Source organism: Melospiza georgiana, chromosome 4 (assembly GCF_028018845.1).
Source record: "Melospiza georgiana isolate bMelGeo1 chromosome 4, bMelGeo1.pri, whole genome shotgun sequence".
NCBI classification, from domain to species: Eukaryota; Metazoa; Chordata; class Aves; order Passeriformes; family Passerellidae; genus Melospiza; species Melospiza georgiana.
This window is the reverse complement of record NC_080433.1, coordinates 36,602,568-36,629,444: the sequence shown is the minus strand read 5'-3', so window position 1 is coordinate 36,629,444 and position 26,877 is coordinate 36,602,568. Positions and strand designations below refer to the sequence as shown.

The window sequence follows — 26,877 nt, the reverse complement described above, 5'->3', positions numbered from 1 at the left end:
ATTCATATAGCTCAATATTCTTTTGAGATGCTTTGTTATGCCTGCTTTTTGACAGTTACATTCCTTAGACTTCAAATTCAGACCATTTTACTTTGGCATAGCACCAGGCATCAAACAATTTAACTAAATAATACCTTGGTGGATAAGTTGATAACTAATGTTAGCTAAGCTCCAAAAATGACAGCATGCGTTTCTCTTTGCTACCATCAAGTGTTCCATTCAGTTCAGTGGAAGAACCCATGCAGGTAAAGTCAGACAACAACTTAAACATGTGCTTAACTTAGATCCTTGTCCAAAATGATGTGGAAAGCATTGCAATCCAAGTGAAGATAAGGTGCTCTGAATATATCAGAGTAATTTGAATTGGTCCTTAGTTTGTATGGAGTAAGCCCATGAATACAGGTTTTTTTTTAACTCTGGAGCGAGTCCAAAAGGCAAAAGAACTGGAAACATTCACTTAGGTGTGTATTAAAGACAAAAATAAAAGGGCTTGCGATTTTTACATGTTAAATACAAGGTACATAAAGTAACTAAAAAGAAAAAATTGCTTTCATGTGATTAAGTTGTTCTGGTTGTTTATAGGATAAAAGAAATCAGAGATAAAGTAGCAGGACACTCAGGAAAAGACTATGCCCTGCAAAACCACTTATTAAATACGGTGAAAAGCTGGTCAAGAAGAGCCTAGAAACAGTGAGGCATGACACATACCACGTGTAGTTTCGAGCTTATTTTTGTGTTTCTCATTTGGGTATTAGGTTGTTTGCTGTTTATTTTTTACGTGGAAACTTTCCCATCCCTAGGAGTATGCAAAAACAAGAGTACACAACCTACCTGAGAAGATGCTGAATCCTTAATATTCCTTAGAGAAATGGTGCTGCACACTCCAGTTCTTGTTGTGCAGCTCACAACACAGAAAGCTCATCTGAGCAATTGAAATGTTTCCATGGTTTGAGAGATGCAAGGTTCTTCTACACAGAAAAAAAAAATAAAACGCAGAATTCACTTTTACTTTTGTAAAGCTATGCAAGAAGTATTTATAAATGTGATGTTAGCTCAATCCAACATGAGGGAAGTCAAAGGTAAGTAAAAGATTTGCAATTTAGTTTGGCTCTATTCCACATTTGCAAGTCACTTTCATCCAAATGATGCATTTTCTGTGTTTGATCTTGAGGGTTTACTGACCTCTGCTGCTTTTGTAAATAGGGAAATAGCAATCAGCAAATTTCACTAGTAATTTAACTTGTGTCAAGGCATGCATAGTGTCCCCTTTCAGGACATTTCATCATGCTATCTGTATTATTGGAAAGGTCTGGTTAGTGGATAAAAAAAGCTAATCTACAAATTTAAGGACAATGTAGCCAACATTTGATTTGGACTTATATCTAACTTTGGGGGTTTTGTTTTTAATTACAAGTTGTTTACAAGAACAGCTACATTCTAATGTAGCTCTGACAGTGTATTTAAAAATGTGTCCTTGAGGAATAAGCATATAATATTCTCATGTAAAGCACCAGCAAGAAGAGATGAAATCTCTTAAATCAATAACCTGATACTCAAATTTTTTATCTCTGCTTTTCCTGGGATTTTTTTCTCCCACTGAAAATGCCCCATTTAAAAATTATTTTCAAAAAGAACTTTCACTGGAACTTTAAGGTGATTTAAAAGCTCTAAATTTAAGAAACGTAGGCAGGGTTCCTTTAGCACTCTAGAGGCCTCTGTTTACATCCAGTGAATTCTGCCAAGATTTTCAAAATACAGCCGAGTATTCAGAATCTGTACTATTTGAATCAAACTAGAATTTCCTGAGGATGCAACCTAAAAACCATTCCTGCACTTACCTGTCTGGGCAGTATTATTAAAAATAGGAGAGGCACAGCATGTCAGAAACCAGACTGCAGTGGATTGACCTTTTTTCATATGTGGATCTATTACAGAGAAAATTCTTCTCCAGAAAAGAACCAGGGCACATAGAAATACACAAGCACATCTGTAAATTTTCTGCAAACAGAATAAAAGTCTTAGAACAAAATACACTCCTAGCTTATGAAGCATAAAATCTTCACAGATTCTCAGGTTTTAAATCAGAATCTCACCTTGAATCTCAGAGAAGCCTAGAGCACAAAACTGATCTTTTCTTTTACAGTGTATCAGCACAGCTCACAGGTGTGTTGATCTTTCCTTTTTCTCCCCTCCACTGCAGCATGCTGTGTTTGATTCCTGACACAACAGCCCTCAGCCCACCACCCCTGCTCAGGCCTCCCCACAATGGGATGTCCTTCTGTGCTTGTGATGATGCTGTTGCAGGGTTCCTCTTTGATTTCTGCTTTCAAACATATTGTGATGCTGCTGGGGAGTGCCACAGTCAGCAGCAGGAACTCCTGGGAGTGGTAAAGCACCCTCTACCAGCTCTCCTGTCAGTCTTCTGCATGCCTACGTGGGAGCTCAGGAAGATGACAAAGGTTCTGTCGTGTTGCAGCATTACGCCAGGGGAGAAGAATCACAAGGTAACACCCAATTTTACTATAGTTTTACTCAATTTTCAGGTTTCATATTAAATACAAGTTACTGTGCTTTAGACGCAAATCTTGCCTCATCTGCAAACAACTTCGTCAGAAAGGTTCATTCCAAGAGCCAACATACCCAACTGTTTCTGCTGGGCAGGAATATGTGTATGCACATAGATGTGTTACCAGCATTTAAAATCGATTCTCTTTCTAAAAGAAAAGAAGGTGTATAAAGAAGATTCCCACCCCAAGAGAAGTGTTTGAGGGCCCACTTGTTTAGAAAGACACTCCATTTTCCAGCTGGGGAATACTGGATTCCTTAAGACGTTGTGAATATGTGAAGACAGAAGAATACCTAAAAATCCGTGTTGGGAGGAAATATTTGCTCCCTGATTCTCCCATCCCCCGTTCTGCAGGGGGCAGCAGAATCGCACAAACATTTCGTTATTGGAATCGGGTGAATTAATATCTTTCTGGATAAATGAATGTCTGCCTGAATATCTGGCGCGATGGGAGGTGTTGCGGTCCCTCGGGGGTTGTTGCTGGGATGCGGGCAGGGTTGTTGGCGCGGGCAAAACGATGGATTAACTGGAGAGGTGATGGACGCCGGGGAGGGGGCAGGTGGGCAAACAAACGCTCCCAAATCAGAGGCTCCTATTTTCTTGGCAAAGGGAAATCTCCAGGCGGTGCTGTGAGGACTCAGAGACCGGGAAGCCCCAGCTGGAAACCCCGGTGCTTGGGAGCTGCTCACGAACCAGCGCGATGCACGGGTGCTGTCCGTGTTATCCTGGACCGAATCCCGCAGAGCATCCCGCGCCTGGAGCAGGATGGCAGGGCGGGCCGAGCCGGGCGGGCCGGGGGCGGGAGGGCCGCTCGGCCGCGCCCCCCGGGACTTTGAGCCCGGCAGCCCCGGCGGTGTCCCCGGGCGGCCGCGGGCATGGCGGGGCGGCAGCGACACCGGCTGCTGCTGGAGAACGCGGAGCAGCTGGTGCTGGTGTGCGGCCGGCGGGAGCCGTACCTGCGGCGGGACGGCGCCCACACGCTGGCCCTGCTGCGGGCCGCCAGCCTGGTGGTGGGGCTGTGAGTGCTCCCGGGGCTCCGCTGGGAGCGGGGCTGGCGGGAGGGCATCCCCCAGCGCGGTCCGGGATTCACGGGACCGGCCTCGAACTCCATGGGAGAGCAGTCCCAAAGGGCTGCGGCTTCCCGGGGCGGGAGCCAGGTGCAGGCGATAGCGGTGGGATTTGAGTGCCCTGCGGATAGACGCTGTGTGCTCGCTGATCCGCAGGAGGAAAGCAGTGTTACCTAGCGGGAATTAGAGCAGAACAGTACCAAGGTGTCATCCAGAGGGATCTAAGGAGAGGACAAGCGTTATGGCAAACAGCTTGAAACGAATGGCATCAGCCCAGTGTTTGCTGTGCGTCTGTAACACGGGCGAACCACCTCCACATGTGCATCTTCAGTGCATCTCCTGAAGGTCCTGCCCCTCTTGTTCCAGGAGCTCTGTCGTCGAGCAGTTGACTTTTGAACAGGCTCACACGCTCTTTGGTCACTGTCTGTGTGTTGCAGGGATGGCTGTATCAAAGCTGTGGGCCAGGCAGATGTCATTCGCAATGAGTTTTCAGAAGCAACGTTTGAAAGGATAATTGACTGCTCTGGGAAGTGCGTGTTGCCAGGTAGGTGTATTTTTGTGATACAAAGAATAGCACTGCCAGCAGGTCAAGCTTGGCACATGATCCTGGTACTCAGCGCTGGTGAGACACATCTGGAGTGCTGTGTCCACTTCTGGGCTCCACAGTACGAGAGAGACATGGAGCTGCTGGGGTGGGTAATCTGCAAAGATTGTGAAGGGTTTGAAGCATCTCTCTTACGAGGAGAGACTGAGAGAGTTTGGTCTGTTCAGCTTCAAGAAGAGACAACTGAAAGGGGACCTTATCAAAATCTGTAAGTATCTGAAGTGGGGGATGGCCACAGGAGGTTTCCAGGCTCTGCTCGGTGGTGCCAAGCAATAGGACAAGAGGCAATGGGCAGAAACTGATGCACAGGAGGGTCCACCTGAACACGAGGAAAAACTTTACTGTGCAGGTGACTGAGCACTGGAACAAGGTGCCCAGAGAGGTAGTGGAGTCTCCCTCACTGGAGATATTCAAGGGTTCTTTTGGGCTTCATGGTGGAGCTCTGTCTCCTCTTGTTTTGTCTGTAGATTGTTCCTCTGTATTGTAGATCCCCACAGGTAGCTGACCCACAGAAGGACTCTTCAGATTCACTGCTCGTTTCTGTGCTCTCTTAGCCCATCAGCCATTTGGCCACAGGGTTCAGTCTATCCATCCTGCCTTCAGCTGTGTGAAGGCAAAAGGGATTTAAGTCACAAATTCTGCAGCTTTGCCTGATAAAAAATCCCCAAAAGATGGGCAAGTCTATTGCACATTAAACTCTCCAAGTGGTGTTAGTACATGAGCTGTGAGATCTGTTTCTCTTACAGTGGCCTTGCCATTCAGCACTGTCAGTTTCAGAGTTGTAGAAAAGGCTCCCACTGTAATAAATGTTGCTAGACAAAGTCTAGTGTGCTAAGCCCAGCCTAAGCAGTCTGCCTTAAAGAGTACAGGCTTAAAGTCTAATGAACTCTTTCAAAGTTTGCTATTTATCCTTTCTTCCACAGTTTGAAAACTTTATCAAAATACCATGACAAACTCAGCAACTGATGCACTTACCTAGAGCCCTTTTGCCTAAGGTGTCAGCCATAAAAAAAAAGAAAGAAAATTAATAGCCTCTGAAGAAAATCCTAGATATTTGGCTGGTTGGATTTTTGTTTCTCTAACCAATAGAGACTTTTTAGGGGAGCTTCTGCTGTCTATTTAATTTGCTTGCATGTTCATAACATTTTCTCTTACACAGTGAAGTAACTCAAGTGTACATTTTCTTTGTTTTCTTTAGGCCTGGTAGATGCACATACACATCCAGTGTGGGCTGGTGATAGGGTTCATGAGTTTGCAATGAAGGTAACAGCGTAAAATTACACAGATGGATTTTTCTTCCTCCTTTTTTTTTTTTTTTTAATGTATAACTGTTTCTACTTCCTAGTGACTCTCATCTTTCTTTTACAGAAAAATACATAATTTCTGTCAGATAATCTACCTGAGGGAGGAAGGATGATTTTTGAAATCTGATAGACTGAGAGAGGAGTGTACCTGCATCCTTTGCAGCCACTGTTGATATATTTTTGCATTAATTGAATCAATACAGGAGTGCCATCTTCTATTACTGTCTATGTCTTGATTTTTGCCTTCCTTTTTCTTTTCCACATAAATGAATTTTGAGCTAGAGATTGGTTTTCCCCTTGGACTTAGGGGAAATCTTTGGAATAATTCTCTTTATGCTGCTTTGTGGTGGTGTTCACAGGGGTCCTAGGATGAGGGAAGAGACAAGAATCTTGACTCTGTGTTTCAGAAGGCTGATTTATTATTTTATTATATATATTATGTTAAAGGAAAATTATATATTAAAACTAGAATAGAGAATAGAGAAAGGATTCATCAGAAGGCTAGCAAGGGATAGAAACGAATGGAATGATAATAAAATCTTGTGACTGACCAGAGTCCAAGACAGCTGGTCTGTGATTGGCCATTAATTAAAAACAACCACATGAGACTAATCAAAGATGCACTTGTAGCAGGAGATAATTATTGTTTACATTTGTTTCTGAGACCTCTCAGCTTCTCAAGAGAAAATATCCTAACAAAAGGACTTTTCATAAAATGTGTCTGTGACACCGCTTCTTACAACATTTTTTAACTTAAGTGAAAGGGAGAGAGTAGAAAAGGGGGAGGGAGGAAGAATTAAGGGGAATTTTTTTCTGCTCTCTTTGTCTCTCTCACTGCAAAGAGACCTCAAGGCACTTTGCAGTATCTCTTGGATGGAGAACACACTTGTTCGTTGCTAATTGTACGGGGTGCCTTTGTTTCTTGTCTTTAACCCAAGCTGGCAGGCGCGTCCTACATGGAGATCCACCAGGCCGGGGGCGGGATCCACCTCACGGTGGAGCGCACTCGGGAGGCCGCGGAGGCCGAGCTGCTGGCGGGGCTGCAGCGGCGCCTGGGCCGCATGCTCCGCGCGGGCTCCACGCTGGTGGAGTGCAAGAGCGGCTACGGCCTGGACCTGGGCACCGAGCTCAAACTGCTGCGGGTGATCGAGCGCGCACGGACATCCACCGACATCGGCATCTCCTCGACCTACTGCGGGGCCCACGCCGTGCCCAGGTGATGGACTGCTCCTCCTCCTCCTCTTCTCAAGCTTTGCTGCTGCTTTGCTCTGGAAACTGGCTGCTTCTGCCTCGCTCCTCAAAAACAGCGTGCCTGGAAAACAGCAGCCAATGTTTATTTATAGGAAGCTCTCCTGGATTTCAGGGCAGCATTATTTAGTGACTCCTAAATGCTGGCATAGGAGAACCCCTCAGAACCCCTCAGAACCCCTGTCTCCAGCTGATGCTCACACTGAACATTACACAGAAAGTTCTTCTGCTTGCATTTGCTGCCATCCTTCAAGCTTGGTCTCTGTCATGAGATTTTATTTTGGCCAAATAACAACAGAAAATACCATATTTAATCTTTATATAGCTCCATAAATGAAGTTTAATTATGCTTCCATGCAATGAAGACTTGCATGCATCTTATAGCTGTGAGATGAAAATTAAGCTGTGTTTAGTCAATTATTCTGATGGTTCAAGTAGGCATGTCATAAAAATACTTTCTCACTTCTGATTTTGATTTCACTATGATGAAAATAACATCTTAATGTTATCAGATTTCAGTGTATGAGGGAGCTAATGAGGAGATTTAGCTGGATATTTTGACATACTAAGTGTTAGGCTGCTGCAAGACAAGGCATGTGAGATGGAGACAGGCTTATTATGTGGCAGTATTCAAGAGATGTTTGTTAAAAGAAAAAAAAGTGTACTCCAAAAAGAAAAATCCCCAACCTTTTCTAACATTCAAGAAAACATGACCTAGAAAATATTTTTTGCAATCTGATTCTTGTGTGTTTGGAGGAGGATGGTATATTATCTTTTTTCAATCTAACTATGGAAAATGAATCCTATATCATCTTCAGTAACTGGGAGATGGTTAAGAATAAAGTAACCAAAATTGGCTGAAGGCAGTAACTGCTTCTTTCAGGAAGTTCTACTAAAATTTAGAGGACTTAATGGTAAAATAAAATAGACCTTTCACCCCAAACTATATATATTTATATTTCTTAGTCCTTCTTTTCTCCTTCCTCTGCAAAGCCCTGGCAGGATCTCAGTCAAAATCCTGATAAATAGTCTTTCCCACCAAAATGCTTTGAGCATTTCTATAAACCAATGAAATAATTTCCAGTGTTTTTACAAACATACTAACTCTCATGTGTTAGGAAGACAGTTATGCTTTCTCATTCTTTGCACATTTCTGTCCCCACTGATGCACATCAAGCATAACAAAATGTAGTAGTAGTAAGGATACTGTAATTTAAGTAAGGAGAAAGGGTAGTTGGGAGTTTGAGGAAATTTCCTGAAGGAAATACTGAGTTATCTGTATTTTCCAGTTTAGGAAAAATTTTTTAAACCATCTCTTCTCTTTTTAATCAAATGTTTGTGTCTAGACTATTTTGCTTGAATTTTATGCTAGCCCTCAAACTTAGACTCTGGTTTGGGTTGTCATTTTGACCAAGAGGAAATCTGCAGTTCTTCCTTGGTCCCTCCAGTCATCATTTTGAATCAAAACTCATGATATGAAAATGTCTGATTTTAAAAAATCATTCTTTTTTATTGTTAAGTGATTATTGGGCCATTTTCCACTTTATCAAGAAATTTTCCAAGTGTTTTCCTGAGCAGAATTCTTCTGCATTAAAACAACAGCAGTTTTGTTTTGCGTTTTGGGTCATTATGTCCCTCAAAAAGTGAAACCATTTCTTAGTGTTTCCCTCTGTTTTGTCTTGGCTCTGGCTCTAATCTTTCAGCCCAAATTCCCCCAAAGGCTGGTGAGTAGACAGAGAAAAGGGAGAAGCCTTGGCAGGGTCAGAGGCTGAGCAGCCCTGATGCCTGTTATGGCCTTGTTTATAAATTCAGCCAGAATTTGGCTTCTTGAGTTGATTCCATTGCCAGGCTCCCAACTCAGCCTGGTGTGGCGCTCCACAGTGCCAGTGTCTGCCTGCCTTGCAGTGCCTGAAGCGAGCATTCAGGTTGTCAGGCATTTAGCTGCTGTACATCCCTTGTCCTTAGACATTAAAATTGGAAAATGCTAACTCACCTGCATGTTTTGGGATTATTTGCTCTTTCTGAGGCATTTAGTGATCTCTCCGGGGTTATTTTTATGTAACAGAGGACTTATAAATGGTTCTGACTTTTGCAAATCAAACCTTGGGAAGCCCCTCTGATTAGAAACGGTTTTCTGTCCATCACTCTGAGTGATATAAAAGGAGGAGAGGTGAATTAAAAATAATGACTTATACTGCATATCCCCTTTGAGCTTTGATATTTGCATAGAAGTATGAATACCATTTAACCCATTTAAATACTCACATATTTTAAATAGTTATATTTTAGGATACAGTATAAAGAGGTCAGAACATATGAATAGGAAAGCAGAAAAAATTGGTTCAAAGTACCCCATATCTTTGTTAGCATCCAAGATGCCAACCTTTTTAAAAACACTCAGTAATACAATTTCATTTTCTTTGAATGGAAAGTAACTTATGTTGGAGAATACATGAATTACCATGGGGCTTAACTTTTTTATTTGAATTTTTTTTGAGGGATTAATATTTACATAATTTCCTAAGTAATTCAGTGATTGCATGTATGGCTAGAGTGTGTGCCAGACTTCAAGGATGTTACTCACAGGGCTCTGTAACATTTTCGTTTTGTTAGAGGGAAAACTGCTGCTGAAGCCACAGATGACATTATCAATAACCACCTTCCCAAACTGAAAGAACTCAAACTAAGTGGTGAAATACAAGTTAACAATATAGATGTCTTCTGTGAGAAGGGAGTCTTTGATCTGGAGTCTACAAGGAGAATACTTCAAGCTGGAAAAGATATAGGGTTACAGATTAACTTCCATGGTGACGAACTGCATCCGATGAAATCTGCTGAGGTACGTCTTGCTGAACATTAACATTCATTTTGGCTCCTGTGGGAGCCCAATCTGTGAAGGAATTGGAGTTTTCAAAACTGAGGTTGTGTTTTTTAAGACTTTATGAAATGACCATCTGATAGAAGCAGGTGCCAGGGAGAGCAGTCCATGTGCAGCTTTGCAGGTGAGGACGTGGGAGGAGGCCTTGACCTCTGGGACTAATGTGCACTGGCTAACCAAACATTGACTTTGCTTATCTTCCACATGGGATACACATTGGGAAGGTGGATATCCATGCACCCAAGAATGACAAAAACATGGTTTCTATGCAACTTGAAAAATATTTTTTTGTTAAATGTGATGTTAGAAACAACAAGCCAAATTGCAGTGAGCACACTCAGCGGTCTCATTACTCAGATATCAGTTTATCTGAGCACGCTCAGAGAGGTGGTTTAGTCAAGACTAGGCTCCCAAATATCTTGATAAAGAAAGTCCCTTTGGCACCATGTTTCACCATCATTTAAATATTGACTCCTTCCTCTGAGGTCTGCCCAATCTGTATATAAAAAAAAACCCAACTAAACCAAACCAAAAACTTGGTTGATCATAAAAGCCTATTTGACTTACCCATTGAAGGCAGCATTCAGTTTTATGAACTATTTTCTGATGGATCATTTATGAACAGGAGTTGATAATATTTTCATCCATGGCTCTCAAATAGTTTATGTTTTAGGCTGGTAAAAACACCACTGAAGGTGTGCTTCTACTCTGTGGGTGGATAAAGTGATCAACTTTTCCTGCAGTAAATTAACAAATATTTTGTCTCTGTATTCTGATTGTTTTTCAAGCATTCTTTACTATGTCTCTTCTGGTATATTTTGCATTAATAGTGAATTGTCTTTTCCAGTTGTTTAGAAACAGCTTTTTAAACTGAATTAATTGAGAACAGTGAGTAATTTTCTTGAATATTCCCTTAGCTTGGAGCTGAGCTGGGAGCCCGGGCCATCAGCCACCTGGAAGAAGTCAGTGATGAAGGTATTGTGGCAATGGCAAGAGCCAAGTGTGCTGCTGTCCTTCTGCCAACAACAGCCTACATGCTAAGGTAAGGCCTAGAGTGAAGGGAAACTTCTGTAACTGCAAATCCCTGTGTGTGGTTTGAGGGAGTTTTAATCCAAAAGCAGAAGTGTGTTTCTATGCCTTAATACAGGGAGCTGAATGAGCCTCCCTCCTTTTGTCTTATTTCTGCTGGAAATCCTCAAAACTCTGTGAGATTGCTGAAAAGTCTCGCAGTAGATTCAGAGTGGCTTTATGGCAACTATGGCTAAAAATTCCTACGGAGTGTATTTCCAAGTGCCCCCCCTGCAAACACCTACACAGATTAATCCAAGGACTGAACAATTTTGAAGTGGCTCTTCCAGATATTGAAGTTATTGGTAACATCTTTTGCATTATAATTGCTAAGTGAAAGGATCTCTAATGTATGCAGACTAAACTCACAGACTCAGAAATTGGGAAGGGGCTATTGCACTGCATGTGCCACTGCTCATATTTTGGAGCCTGTCTTTGAAGCTATAAGAACTAGAAAAAATATTTTTTAGAAGTGAAGATTTTCATCTTGTAAATTCTTAGATGGCTGAGATCTGGCTAAATACCAGAACTTCAGTGGTCTGGAGCCTGATGGTTGACACTGGCTGGTGCCACATGCAGTTACTGCACAAGCCATGGCTCACACTTCCCATTTATGTTTTCCATAGGATAATAGGTAGGTATGCAAGAGGAGGATTTGGGCTTTTACCTCCATAAGGATCAGTGTAACTGAATGCATGAATGTAGCCAAACTGAGAGATGACTTTTGCCCTTGTAAATCATTGTATGATAACTAAGCAAATTGTACTGATCAGTTTATTTTTCCCACTAGACTGAAGCAACCTCAAGCTAGGAAAATGTTGGAAGAAGGCGTTATAGTTGCTCTTGGCAGTGATTTTAATCCTAATGCATACTGTTTTTCAATGGTAAGATATTCCTAATACTGAAACCATAGAATTATGAAATTTCTTACTAGTACAACTTGCGTGTAGGTCTTGTACACTTTGTGGCTTCATGTGCACAAGGAGAGCTGCCTGCCCCATGCAGACAGCTGTCTGTGTGTGTGTGTATTGGTAGTTTTTGCCAGAAATTCTTGAACCAGAATAGGTTCCATCCTTCATATGCACTGAGAGGCCTATTCAAAATGCTCTCAAAGCTACTGATTTTAGAGTTCTCATTTTGGATTTGGCAAAATTTATGTTGTACAAAACAGCTCCTTCTGTTGTGCGAGGAAAAAGGGGAGTGCTTAGGGATCTGAAGCATAAACAGCTTTGTGTTGCTGGAAACTCCCATTGTGCCCTTCCTTGCCTAGCCTATGGTGATGCACCTGGCCTGTGTGAACATGAAGATGTCAATGAATGAAGCACTGGCAGCTGCCACCATTAATGCAGCTTATGCTCTGGGCAAGTCAGACACACATGGCTCCTTGGAGGTCGGCAAGCAGGGGGATCTTCTTATCATAAACTCATCAAGGTTTGTTCTTCCACTGGCATTTGAAATGTGCTTTAACCTTAGTTATCTTCACTGAATAAAGGGACACTGGTAGCATTTCAGACCCACTTTCATTTTCCTTAATTACTCCAGTGGAAAATAAAGCCTAAGACTTTGGGGCTGTTATTACAAGTAATCCGTGCCTAACTACAAATCACCTAGAGATAATATGTGTTTATTTTGTGGAATAAATTCTCTACTGATAGACTCACTGTATTCATGCAGTAAGAGACAACATGTAGATATGGAATAGTGTTTTCCCATTTTCAAGCAAACCTTATAAAATTGCTGGGTATGCTGGGCATGTGACCTGCTCTTATGCAAGTTCATATATTCTTAAACATCTTGTCTTTTTAGGTGGGAGCACTTGATTTACCAGTTTGGTGGACATGACTCATTGATCAACTACGTTATAGTTAAAGGAAAAGTCATCTATGAAAATGAGAGGTGTGAGGCAATGGGCAGTTACTGAGAGAAGGCAGTAGTTCAGTGAGCTACTAAACTCAAATTAGGATGGAGTATTTCAAATCAACAGACAAATCAGATTTGTATTTACTGGTAAATTGTTTGCCTGCTCACCTTACTCTTATTCAAATAAACCTTACCAAGCATTACCCATTTGGTGCATCTCCATGTCCATTGTCCTTCTATCCAGCACACTAAATAATTTCTAATTGTATCCATCTTAAATAAGACAGTTTCAAAATATGTTTTCCTATACAATTAATATATAATATTTGAAAATAACCCTAACAAACTGGCAATGAATAAACAGAGTTTGGATCCAGGTGAGATTTACTGGGGAAGGTGATGCTAAGTAACCTGTGACAGAGGACCAGGGACTCAGGCATGCACATTTGGGATGGCCCTTGGCTGTGTAGGCAGAAGATCACATGCAGTGTCATACAGATGTTCCAGAAAAGACCTAATTTTGTTTATTCTAGGTTGAATCTGAAATAACATGAGATACATTTGTTTGTGGAAGTTTGAATGTGATTCTGGTAAATTAAGTATGATAACTTTTACCCAAAGCTGTGTTGAAACTTAGGAGCCTAACTTTTCAAAAGTGCTCTTTCATTTATCTTTCAACTGCTGCTTCCCCCACCCCTGCTTATAACATCATTTAGGAATCCAGTATGTAGAAAAAAGGATGATGATACAGCTCTGGATAATTTAAGCTTTGCAGTATTTAAGCAGAGGGTCTGGGGTAGGAGGGTCTCTGAATACCCATGGACTAAGTATTTTCTTCAAATTTTCAAATGGATGGTGGCTGCAGAAGTGAAAGGGATTTACTTTCTGAAGTAAAGAATGAAAGTGCACCTGACAAGCATGAAGAACTTCACATCAAAAATAGTTATTGATATAAGCAAGTGACATAACCTGTGATACAGAGCAAAGTGCTTTAGTAAACCAGACCCTTGAGGAAGGACAATGGTCTCATTCTGATTAACAGGTATTTGAAAGCCATCACGAACATGCATGAGCATTATTTTGACCTCCTGATCTCCAAGGCCCCTCCTGAGCCTTGGACACATCTGTTAGCACCCAAAATCTGCAAGCCATCCTCTGTAGTATCTTTCTTCATGCTTTATTTGATCCAGGCTAGCCAACAAATCAGATTTTAAAACAGTGTAATAGCATTCCTGCCACCTGACGTGTTTTCCTGCAAGCAGATGTTGTACCAGATGTGGATGTGGAACTTTGTTTTTATGAAGCTTGAAAGAACATCCCAAGTATGTGATTGCACAGTCCATTCTGCCCAAGACAACCTTCATAAATAATGTTTATACAGGGATTTGGGAAGGCTATCAGGGAAGGAGCACAGGCATTTCTCAAATGCAGGGTGCAGGCAGAATGGTGCCTCTCAGCCCTGCACAGGCACAGTGCAAAACCTGAGTCCACTGTGCTGCAGTGTGTGTGCTGGGGATCCCTTGGTCCCACAGCCAAAAGCAGGGGTGAGTGGGAAGCAGGGCCCAGAATCTCTTCTCTGAATGCTCAAGGCATTGGCTTGGGCATTTGGCAACCTGCCAGGGTGCCAGCAGGCAGGAGCCCTCTCCTCAGGGCACAGTTACCATGCCAGGTGTCAGATGCTCAAAGGCAGCCCCACAGTGGAGCTTTGGCTGCCCCTTGCAGCACAGCCAACAGCCTGGGGAGGCTTTCAGCTTGTGCTGAATGCCCCTCAGCCACATCAGTACTGCCCTGTCATCACTGCACCATGAGGTGAAATCCATGTCCTGGTTCTTCCCTTGCAAAACAAAGCCTGTGCCAGAGGTCAGTGTTGTGACACAGAGCACACTGACTCGTGATCCCTCTGTGGGGACAGGGCCCCTGGCAGACAGGCAGAGACCTGGGGAGCCATGGGAGTGTAGGGCTTGGTGCTATTGCCTCAGCACTGGTTCACATGCACTAGTCCTACACCTCCTCTTCTCCCTTTTCTGGCCCCTGTGTCACCTGTCCTACTTCCAAATTAAGCTTTTGCTTTACATTTTCATCATCACACAAGTGACAGGAAAATAGATTGCTACAACTATATGTGAAGCCTCAGTATATTGATTGCAGGTGTGGGCCCATAGCTCTTGGAAAGCTGCATTAAATGTAGTCCATCACCAGAATATAAAATATTTGTTCTGGAGCAGTGATCTCCATAGCACGTTCCTATGCACACAGCTTACCTGATTTGTGAAGCACCTGCTCTAAAAATGCTCCTGTTGTACAAGAGCCTATACCTCACATATGATCTGCAAAAGAGACTAACTAAGTGTAAAGATAAACTTGCTTGTGGCAAAATGAAGGGGATCATAGCAGTTAACCAAGGGGGGAGAAAAAAGGTAGGAATATCAAACTTAGGCTGTTTGGGATCATTGGCACAGATGGAGAGAAAACAAACAAAATGTTGACAAAACAAATACTGGTTTCATCAGGAGTCTGAATGATTTGTATTCAGAAGTTAGGGAAATTCAGTGAAAACCACACTACCATGACAAAGTTGTCTTTTACACATGAGGAAAGCAGAGAGAGTTTTCTTTACTATCTATTTGTGCATCTGAGCTCGACAGTCAGATCCTCTGGGTCGCCTGGAGAAACCACATTGAGTGTGAGTGGAATGGCCATGCTCAGGTGAGGCTCTGGAAAGGATCTGCTCTCTTCCAGGGGATCACAACTCAGAGCTCATTCTGATGCCTGTGGTCATGACTATCATCTGCACTCATTCTCAGGGAGAAAGCTGTAGGTGAAATGGGTCTTGATTCAGGGATGTGTTCCCTCCTGTACTTTTCAATGTAAGGGTAGGCCACTTCCCACACCTGTGGAACAAGAATGTGAAACAGCAGTCAGAGGCAAAGAAAAGGTCAGCTAAGACATCAATGCATGAGTTCAGGAAACCCTGAAGAAAAGTTATTGGGTGGGATATGCTGTATGGGAGGAGCAGAACCAGAGAGGCAGATAGAGCAAGGCTTAGGGAAGAGCATGTGGAGGGAGCTGACAAGGCATGGGAAAGGATACAGCTCCAAGGGGACAAGGTGAAAGGATTCAAGGCAAAAATACTTTGTCCTTCCTTGTTACCAGGCTAAAGCTCTGTGTGCAATAGTTGGGAGAGGGTCACTGTCACTTGCTACAAAACTACTTGGCCATGAAGAGGGTTGGGCAGCAAAAACAGCAGATGGCATGGACAAAGAAAAAGGGTTCTAGACAGTCCTGCACAGAAGCCAAAAGCCAGCACTCACCTTCTGCTCCACGAGCAGCCTGTGAGCTGCTTCAATGTCTGGGGCCATGAAGCGATCCTTTATCCAGGGTCTGTGAGGAGACATTGGGCAAACATTAGCCCCACTGGCAGCAGCTGCTCTCCATGCAGGCAGCCCCTGGGGAATGTGTTTGCCTGCTCTTACCTCACCACGGAGCGCACAAGGTCGTAGACCTTCTCCAATGGCGTGGTGGTTCTCAGAGGGCGGAGGAACTCAATGCCCTGGCAGGCGGCGAGCAGCTCGATGGCCAGGACTGGGAAAGCAGAGCAGCCAAAGGGATGTTGGCAGGCACAGCTCAAGGTGAGGCTTCCTGTCTAAAGCTACCCCTGGCCTTTGTGCTCACTCATATGGTTCAGGCAAGGTGAAAAACCAGTGGGTACACACCCCCAGAGAGACAGCCCAGAGCCAGGATCATTCCATGGGTGATGCTGAGGGCAGTGCCAGCCTCAGCAAGCAGATTTTGGGTGCTGTTGTACAGACCTTTCAAGTGTACGGGAACTCCTGGTCACCAGAATCTTAAATCCCTAGGAATCTCTTCCAGGGTAACTGGAATACTCAAATTAATGTTCATCATAAATCAGAAAGCTTCTTTTGCACTGAGAAAAGAGGAGCCTGAGCTTAAAAAAAAAAAAAAGTTCTCCCTCTAAAGCTTGCCAGAGCCCACATGAAAACACCAGGAAAATGACAGCACTTTGGAAGAGAGTCTTCTGTCTGGAAAAGTTTGCATAGTATCTGCCTACCTTACACCTGATCATTATTGGTATTAGCCCCTCATTTTCATGATTCAAGGTCTGTCATGAAATCAGAATTTTAATTTTACCTTGTTCCACATGTTCAATAACTCTCAAGGCTTTTCTTGCAGCCCATCCTCCCATGGACACGTGATCCTCTGTAGCAGCACTGGTTGAGAGAGAATCCACAGAAGAGGGGTGGCACAAGGCTTTGTTCTCAGACACTGCAAAAACCCAGCACAATGAATGAAGGACAGAATAGGCAGGAGACAGCAGAAGCAGTGGACAACACGGACATAAGAGCCTGCCCACCACCTTGGGTCCAACTACTGCTCCTCTTTTGAGGATGCATCAGTATTTTACCTGGACTGAGTAATTTGTAATAACCACCTGGAAAACTACCATTGCCTCTGAAAACACTAACCAACAGCAGTCTTTAGATGCAAATATTAACCAAATACAGAATGACAGCTCACTCTTCACTCCCTTATGTCCAGTTTGAGTTGCTGTGGCTCAAAGGCCTGGAGGAAACTGAAGCAGAAGAGCAGACAGCATAACTGAAACACAAGCCTGGTTCTGCCTGTTGCTCTAGGGCTGTAAAGAGCATTGGCTCCCTCTGGTTTGGTCACAAAGATCACCCCTCCCCTGCTTTCAAGAATACAGCTACAGATCAGCATCTGGTCTGCTCATTGCAGCTGAGGCACCTTCAGAACTTCCTCTAGAAAGATGGGGAATGCAATATAAACCTTCTCCCTCCCTCACCTCACAAGGCTGCCCACATCCCTGAGGGTGACACACTCCAGCTTTGAAAGCCAGGTGCAAGATCTGGAATAAATTCTCATGCTGCATCCAAAAGCAACAGGCAAATGGCAGCAGAAGAGGCCTTAGGCACCACTCAGTGACAATTTGAGGTTGAGAACCGCTCTTTAAATGAGAAGAAATGCAGTCTGCATTCACAGCACTCTGGCTGCACTCAGCCTTTTCTTTCTGAAGCCCAGCGGGATGCTGTGTAATGCTCTCGCCAAATTAGCAGCTTCAGAAAAGCCACAGGAGCAACGGAGAGGCAGTGACACCAACTGCAAATAGGCTGGAGTGACAGTCTAGGACCAGAGCCCAGCTGGCACATTCAGGTGATGGCAGGTCCCAGAGAGGCTGCATGTGATCACTGCAAACAGCTCGGTCTGGCAGGCACAGAGCTGCTGGAGCAGGGGCAGACACACACATCCAGTGGTGTTGCAAAATATCTGCAATTTTTTTTCAGATTTATCTATTAACCCTGGGAGTGAAAAACATTAGCTGGTACACAAACAACCCAGAAACTGGCAGAATGATTTGAAAAATATTGGTGATTAAAAAAGAAGTTAAGAAAAATAAAACAAACTCAAACTTCAGATAAAAATTCAGATAAAAACCTGGCTGTTTTGATCAGGATGAGGTGATTTTGACCCATGGACTTCTAGTGTCAGCAGAGGCAGGGCTGTAATTTCATTTCCCACAGCAGAAATCACAAACACCCCAGAATCTGTCACCCCAGATTGCAGAAGTGTGCAGTGAAACCTGAAGCCATGCAACCAACTGAAGCCTAAATTCTCCCCAGCCAAAGGTAAAGCTTTCAGCCCTTAAACAAGGGGATGAGCATTCAGGCTCCTCTTCCAGACCCACTTCCCACACCAGCCTCTAGGCAGAGTTCCTTTAGCCCACTGATTTAGTTAATTCATAATTTCATATGTTTACATACACATTTAACCTGATATCCTCTGTTCCTGTGTTTGTTTTTAACTTTTAAAATCTACTCTCTTCTCACAGCATGTTTATCTTTATATTGGCCCATGTTTCCCTGAACCTCTGAACTGTAGTATGCCAGCAGCCAGCAGGCTTCTTGTTGCCTTAGCCATGAGTACTAGAGGAAAAACTGAAGTGATGTTTCATTTAAGTGTGCTCCCCCAATAGCCAGCCCTGCAAACTCCAGTCTTCTGAGGGCTCTGGGGTCTGATACTGATGTGCCAAATGGAGACAGCCAGAACTGAGGGCATCAGGCCACCTTTGGGACAAGCTTTCCCACCAAAGTCTGCTCAGAGTCTGCATGCCCAAGGGTTGCTGCAGAATAAGGAAGCCTGAAGTGAAATAATTGCAGCCACACCCAATGATCATACATGACAAGACAGCACAGAGCACATGGAGAGGACACAGAAAACAGGAGCTAGATACCTTTGTGTCTACTGTTAGATTGCATCTGTCTGAAAAAAATCAGTCTTTCCAGCTTGCTCTCTCTATGGCATTGCTCAAGCACTCACCCAGGGCAGCTGCTGTGCAGTGTGCAATCATGAAGCCTGAGTTCAGACCTCCTTCAGTGACTAAAAATGCAGGCAGTTCACTGAGTGAGGGGTTGCAGAGCCTCTCAATTCTTCTTTCACTAATTGCAGCGAGTTCATGCACACCAATGGCTAAATAGTCCAGAGCCTACAAAAGAAGATCTTGTTAAACCAGATGAAAGAAACAAACCAGAAAAAGGTTTTTTTCCTTTCTTCAAATGCTGAATTACCTTTGCAGGATATTCACCATGAAAATTTCCTCCGGAAATGGTCTCTTCTCTTTCAGCAAACACCATCTTTAAGGAGAAGTTAAGGCCCATGTGGGTGAAATACAGTTTACATGAGTGATATACGCCAGTTATTAGAATATCTTAACTGAAGGAATGTTTGTGCCAATAGGCTTTTTTTTGCAAACACATTATATTGCTTCCACACTTCCACTTTTCAGGAAATGAAAACACAATCTCAGTTCTTCAAATGTGTAGGTACAATTTTGACATGTATTTTTTCAAATAAGCTACATAAAGGGATGTCTTTGATCGAGGGTGCAAAAAACCCCAACTGTTCAGATCCTAGCATAGATTTTCAGTTCCTTGATAGATTCTCTCCATGACAGTTACAATTTTGGCACTTAATTAGTCCAAATTTGAATTGGACTACTTCCAATTAGAAGAACTGGATTAGATTCTAATTAAAGATAAAAAGATGTTTATAAGATTAGAAGCAATAATGCTTATCAGCAATTGATATGATGCTATGTACAGCATCATTATAGTGCTGACAGAAAAGCAGCTGTGCATTACAGAGCTGACAGAAATCCTTCAATGCAGTCATAGGGAAAGGAAGAGAGGTTGCTGTTGCAAACAATGACAGTTATTGACCAAAGCCAGTTATGACTTTTTTGCCTCCGGTGTAACTGTACAGAAGAAAAGAATAAAAAAGGCCAAGCAGAATTTTATCTAGTAATAAAGTAATCAAAAAGATACAGGGTTGTCTGTGGCGCTGTTGAGTTCCGTCGTTATTATGTCCTTCACAAAAGCAATTGTATCATTTACAATTCCATGGACCTAGAACAAAAGACATTAGTGTCTGAGCTTAGTATCTGTACTCATTTCACTTTCAGGATGCTGATTGAGCTGCAGGGACCCTCTTTCCCACTATTCCACTTGATTTTCACAGATGGAAGACAGTCTTGGATTTGCTTTTAACATCAGGAGCATCACTGCCAATCCCAGACACTTCAAAGATGGTATTTACTATTATTATGGCAGTTTTGCCAAAAGAGTAATCTGAATATGACATTGTTTACCTATTTGGGTTGGCTTACCTAAATGGAAGGTATTTATTCAGTGGCAGAAGTGTTATGAGGGAAGAAGTAGCCTTACAAAGACTTACAGAAAACAAAACCTCTTATTAATTAAATTTCATTAATTCCACTGATTTAATAGCTTTGCTCCTGTTAAAATGCATAGGATTGAGGAATTCCAATAAATCTGAAATATTACATTCTGTTCTGCTTCTGGAAACACCCAGTTCATGTTACTAACACCAATGCAGAAGAAAATCCCTACAAAATCTGCAAGCACGGAAACCAGCACTTTCCCTCTGCTTCTGACCTCTGGCCTCTTCCAGATATGGACACGGCTTTGTTCAATGCTGCCTGATCTGTACACGCACGAGAGCAACAAATTGCATGTCTCCATTAACAGTATTCAGGCAAAATAAAGCCACTTCCTCTAACAGTGTCAGACAGCACCTAACTGACTGTATTTCTGAGGTGGAAATTTCACCATCATTTATCTATTGTTACAGAAGGATCTAAAAGTCAGTCTGTCTTTACCTGAGGGCAGCAGCGCATTGTGTACGCGTCCTGAACTCGGTCACAGAATCTGTGGCTCTCTAGAAGACACAAGGAGGGCAAACCCCAAATATTGCTTACATAAAAGCATTGTGTCCTGTTGAAGGACCCAGCCTGTCCTGGTAACCTGAGAGGGTGAAGGTTCAGATTGTTCACCTGCTATTTCTGATGGATGATGGTCAGAATCTAGAAGGGACCTGAACCGAAAGGCCACTTCAGCCTGCCCTCGATGCGGGCGCACCGCGTGGATATCTAGTAAGAGAAGTTAGACTGTCAGGCTGTGCCTCCCTTGTCAGGAGATACTTAGCAAACAGACAAGGAGGGCCCAGTACTCACCAGTGTCAAAGGCCCTCGTTGTACCCTTCAGCACTTCCAGTGTAAGGGCAGCAATGATGTCAGCTTGCCTCGCTATAGCTCCGGCTCTTTCCACCGCCTCACACCCCAGCGAGGTGATCATTTGTGTCCCGTTGATGAGCGCCAGACCCTTGCAAGAGAGAGCAGATGTCAAGTGAATTCACTGCAGTTATTTCACACACTGTGACAATTCCCCATGTCTGTGACAATTCTCCTTCTCACAGGAAGGAGTTAAAGATCTTTGCCTAGCTTTTTGTACCATCCTGAAATCATAAAATGCACAGCTTGACTGAGCATCTTTGCTGCAATAAAGTGTTTATACTCACGACCCCATTAAGTCTCTGCAGGTACCCTTGGAGCACCAGTAGTTCCAAGTAAGTCAGATACCTGCTTCAAGTCAGGCATCTGACCTCCTGTTATGGTCAAAGAGCAGAGAGGTACCTTGAAGGTGCCTCTTAGACAGCTGTTTCAGGATGGCTTTAAGTGCTTTTGAAAGAGACCTGTCTGTCTCCAGTGACCACAGAGCCAACCTGAACACCAAGCTTGGGTCTGACATTTCAAGTCAAGTGAGGTGACACTAGGAGTGGTGACTCCCACTCCTGACAACACTTCATCATTATCCTTCTGAAGTTTGATTTAAAATTATTATTAATTAATGTAATGCTTTTATTGTACCTATAAAGCAAATAGTGGTTGACTATGCTCTTTTTCATCAGCTGGCATCATTATACTTTATTACCTCTTTTGGTTTCAAGGTAATTGGTTTCAGTCCGTGAGCTTCCAGGACCTGTGAAGGAGTTAAATGCCAAGGCAGTTAATGAAAATACTTTTCAGGCACTAAAGTCACAAAATTAAGTCACTAAAACTTAAATGTTTCCATGAACAGAAATATTAACAAATTTCTTAAGTGATGGGAGAAAAAGAGCTTTACATCACACATATTTTTTTTCTGCTGGGCTAAATAAAGGGCTTCCACACTAGCACCTCATTTCCTAGTGCTAATACAAGACGGTAGCAGGAGCACTGAGGCAAGATATATGTCACTGTCACAGCCCATTAACATCTACCATGTTCTAGATGATGGGAGAGGGCAATAGGAAAGAAGGCTGGAAACCTCTTGGAAAGGCAGTTCTGCCTACACCCTGCCTCATAGCATTTTGGCTTGGCATAAATTATTCCTTTTTAAATGATCCCTAATCCTTTCTATAGAAAATCTCTAGTGACAGGAGGAGTCCTATCCAATTTATTCTGTACATTTCTATTCTATAGGGCAATTGCTCCTGCAGGAAATGGAGAAACACCATAACCTATTTCTCATTTAATTCTCTCATCCTGTCCAATGGAAGAGGTAATGCACCTCAGAAGTGTACAGCTATAACTTCTGGTGTAGAAGGTCCAGGACACACTGGTCTGCTTCCTCCTTACTCCTCTCCCTGTGCAGTCCTCAATCTTTCTCCAGTCTATAGTGATGTACACCTATCAATCCATCAATGGGTCTGGTATTCAAATGTTCATGGGTAGGAGTTATAGGTGTAGCAGAACAAACTACCATGAAAGACTTTGGAGGGGCTGGACTTGGAGATACTTAACACAAGATCAATCTGCTGGTGTTGGTGGCAGAATAACGATGGATTAAAAACTAATTTCATTGTAACATTTCCATCTTGTGAAGGAGAATGATATAAGGGCTCCTTGTAACCCTAGCTAATTTATCAAAAATGAAATATCCAAACCTGTGTATTTACTTAAAGCCACTATAAAATCAGTAGAAATTTTACTGCAAAGACCTTCCCTCCAGTAAATGTCCAGGTATGCTCAGCATTTGAGAGGTGATGTTGGATTTTTTAGAAAAGTATTGATGCTCATGGAGCTGAAGATAGAGCAATAGTTCTTTCATAGTTGGTATCATATCCTCTCCATTTCTCCAGTTCATAAATGATGTCACTGTGGTATCTTGTATAGCAGTACTGTGGCATGATATTTCTTTAGAGGTGAATATCATGCTGCTTATTTATGTCTGCTCCAGTGACAGTTCTTGTATTCTCCATGGATCCACCCTTCTCAAATTAAAGGATGAGTTGCTAAAGGCAACCTAGTCCCAGTTCAAACTGGGAGAGAAAATGCAAAGACTTGTACATGTTACTAATCTGAGCAAAAGCTCTCTTTCTCTCAAAGCTGCATGCAATTTGAAAAATGAGTCAGCAAGCTAAAAAAAATAAACTATCAGCTGCACAAATCTTACATATTTAGCATCAGCCCAGCCACTCTTCGGGGACCACATCTTTCCCTCTCCAATTAATCCCAGAGCAAGATGAGAGAGAGGGGCCAAGTCTCCGCTGGCTCCAACTGTCCCTTTCTCTGGGATATAAGGAAGGCAGGATGCTAGAAAGAAAACAAAAATCACTCCTTTTAGAGCCTTCCCTTGATACACTCCTTGGAGAACAGAGAAGCCAGCTCACAAGTGTGGCCACAGTAACAGCCTACAATCATGGACAATGGCACCAGCAGGAACACTCTTGTTGCAGCTCTAGTCCTGATTTCTCACAACTACCAAGTTGAAAGACCAGCATCTGCATCTTGACCCGCACCCTTTAACAAAACAGTTAAAAGAGAAAAAAAGGGAAAGGAAGATTTTCTTTAAACATCTTTTTACCATTAAACACTTCAATAACTTGCTCGAGGGTTTCTAGGGATATTCCACTGTATCCTTTGGCTAGGACATTGATTCTCAGTGCCAAGAGCATGCGAGTTCTCTCTGGGGTCAAAGGTTTCCCCACACCTGAAACAGTAACAGAACCCCCTCGGTTACTCACCCGCTACCAACAAGCGCAGAAAAGGGAAGCACCAAGCAATCTCTCATTACCTGCAGAATGTGAACGAACCAAGTTCACTTGAAGCTCCCTACAGAAAAAAAAGAAAATATGTTAAACCTCAGAAAAAGTCTCATCAGGTTTGATTTTGCACAAAAGAGAAGGAATTTCTGAAGCAGCTCTCTCATTTAACCCCAAATACAGGGTCAAACTGCTCCCTCCACTTCCTTTCCTGAAAAGAAAGGACAGGGAAGGCTGCACACACAACATACCTCAGATTGCTGTTTGGGATTACAGTCCTGGCAAACTTTCCAAAACCCGTGGTGATTCCATAAACAACTGCAAGAAATGTACACTGCTGGTAAAGGAGGGAACCTGATGAAGTCTTCTAAATAATTAGTAGTTAAAAGCAAAAATATTTACCTGTCTGTTCCTTTACGATTCTTTCAATCACTTCTCGTGATTTTTTGACTTTAGTTTCAGCTTCGGGTGTAAGCTAAAACAAGAGTAGTTTAAATATTAGTTTATTTGTCATTATTTAGCTGTGGAAAAATAAACATATAATTTTTAGCTGTATTTGTCCAGAATTTTTACCTTTATCTTGTAGAGTCCCTTTCCTAAATTGACCAAGTCCTCCGTTGTTAAGCTGTTGCCATCTAAAGAAATATACTACACCAAAGAACCACCTTTTAGTTTGGGATATGGATACATACAAAGTTACTTAATAGTCACTATAAATAAAAAATACAGTCACAACTCAGCAATGACAGGAAGCTTCTTCATGCTTATTCATAAGACAGGAACTCGGGTAACAAAAACATAATAAGCACATTGTAATTTTGTTTCCTAGACCCACAATCTAATAGCCCCTGCTTTTGTGAAATGCTGGCTGAACTCTAAGCATTTTCTGGTGAGTAGCAGGATTTGTTACTGAGTTGTAAAATTATTGGTGATTCTTACCTGTTCTGGTTCTCGGTATTTGCTGTATCTGAAAGTTTTGTAAAGGAAAAAGGGCAGACAGGATTTCACAGGCAGTGACCACTCAATTACAGCTAGCAATGTGTTTTAAGAATGAAGGAACTCTAAAAAATGCAGGAAATCTAGAAAATTATAAATCTATAACTATAAAAACTTCACAAAGCACCCAAAAAGGATACAAATGAACTCCTTCTGGCTGAGATGGTATGAAATCTGGAGACATTATATCTCCTTCTATAACTAGAAGAAATATGCAGAATAAACACATACAGACACATTTATTACAAATTGTAATAAATAGCAAATTAACTTATGTGAATAATGCAATTTAAAAATGTTTAAATTGCATTATTCACATAAGTTAATATGCTATTTATTACAATTCACAGCAACAAGAATTCTAATTTCCAGTTATCAGCCCTAAACATACTTGCATGCTTCTGGGAAAATAACAAGGAACTATGTATTTATTTAAGATATTCCAAAGGCTAAGGCAGAACAGCTTACACTATATATGACAGCAGATACAAAAGATATATATATTGAATCCTGTAACTTCTAACTTTTATGTTGTTCTGTTCTTAAAAATTAAATATTCTTAAATTATTGGGCATTATTCCATAAAAGCTTGTTTATTTACAAAATTTACAAAGGTAGACAATCTCTCAGGTGCAATTTTAGATGAATCTAGATAAAGCCACATTTTGCTGACTCAGATGACAACACAGACATTCTACAATGCAATGCTTAAGACTTTGCTTACCAACTTCAACAAATTCATTGTCTTCCAGAGCATCCCCTACGGTATCATCAAGATCCAGCAAGCCAAGTCCCTTGCACCTTCGAATGTAAAACTTGACTTCTTCCACTGAGGCAAATCCCCCGTTGTCGGGTTTGTTCTTCATGTAGCGTCTCACAGCTTCCTTTCCCAGCCACTCGATGGTGTTTGTGGAGCTCAGGCATGGCACTGCCAGCCACTCTCCTCGGACATGCACCGTGTACCTCGGCATGCTTGCTCTCCTGAAATTGCTCCTTGACCAAGAAGGGCTGCAGCGTGCAGCAGCCTCACATTTACCGTGTGAGGATGGCCTGAAGAGCTGTGCCTATCTAGAGCTCAGTGTTGCAATCGGATAGAAGCAAAAACCCACCCTCAACATCCTCACCTTTGTAAATAAACGAGATCAATGTGTTTGGCTGACTTTGTCCAATCAAACCAAACCCAGGGAACACACCCTTTTCACAGAAATCACACCCTTTTCACCTCCCTAGCTATTGCCACAGGAATTTTATTCCAAAGATCACATCAGCAATACAGAAATGAAAAACCAGGAGCTGAAGCTTATGTACCAGGAATGGATAAATTGGACTAAGATGCAGTGCAACTGTTCTAAAAATGTAAGGGTTTAATAAGAGCTAACAGTTATTGCCCAGGAACAAATCACTCTAACAAAAACTGAGAGGCAGGGCTGCAAGAGAGGCACCTTAGGAATATGGGTTGCTCATGACTGCTAAGACAGAAAGAAGATTCTATTACACTTTTACAGCTCTATCCAGAGCAGGATAAAAGCAGGTAGTAGAGGCAGCAAGCCTGCTTTAATCCGTCCCATGCTCAAGTTGAAAACATATTTTTTTATTGTAGGTAAGAAAAAGATGAATTAATTTCTACAATCTCTTCCCTTATGCTGGGGAAGATGTTACAAGAACACAACAAAGTTATCAACAAACACTAGGCCACAGCTGCACACTATCAAGCCTGGTGCTGCTGTGTCATGCTTCCTTTGCAGGCAGATGCAAAGAGAAAAAGATATGGAGATAGCTGTTGAGATGGTGCCAAAAAAAGTTCAGCAATAACCATGTACACACAGAATTTGAAAATACTTCTGGTTTTAAAGGCAAAATGGTAACAACTC

At 42.4% G+C, this 26,877-nt stretch overlaps 2 protein-coding genes across 2 annotated transcripts; one reads left to right on the top strand and one right to left on the bottom strand.

The window, feature by feature from the left end:
• Positions 1-1,063: 1,063 nt before the first annotated feature.
• AMDHD1 (amidohydrolase domain containing 1) lies at positions 1,064-12,802 on the top strand. Its single transcript, XM_058023286.1, has 11 exons — positions 1,064-1,079; positions 2,305-2,413; positions 2,460-2,504; positions 4,071-4,177; positions 5,436-5,500; positions 6,480-6,757; positions 9,403-9,628; positions 10,585-10,709; positions 11,526-11,619; positions 12,006-12,166; positions 12,542-12,802. Exons 1-11 carry the CDS (start codon positions 1,064-1,066, stop codon positions 12,654-12,656), a joined length of 1,341 nt encoding a protein of 446 aa, XP_057879269.1. The 3' UTR covers positions 12,657-12,802.
• Positions 12,803-15,106: 2,304 nt separating this feature from the next.
• HAL (histidine ammonia-lyase) lies at positions 15,107-26,030 on the bottom strand. Its single transcript, XM_058022347.1, has 20 exons — positions 25,731-26,030; positions 25,147-25,207; positions 24,950-24,977; positions 24,584-24,658; positions 24,413-24,485; positions 24,262-24,328; positions 24,043-24,080; positions 23,833-23,958; positions 23,422-23,561; positions 21,919-21,966; positions 21,162-21,309; positions 20,982-21,077; positions 20,808-20,866; positions 19,954-20,034; positions 19,198-19,263; positions 18,950-19,115; positions 16,745-16,879; positions 16,069-16,177; positions 15,907-15,976; positions 15,107-15,486 (listed from the first exon to the last, which is right to left on the bottom strand). The coding sequence occupies exons 1-20, from the start codon at positions 25,975-25,977 to the stop codon at positions 15,346-15,348; spliced, it is 1,974 nt and encodes a 657-aa protein (XP_057878330.1). The 5' UTR covers positions 25,978-26,030; the 3' UTR covers positions 15,107-15,345.
• Between the last annotated feature and the right edge of the window lie 847 nt (positions 26,031-26,877).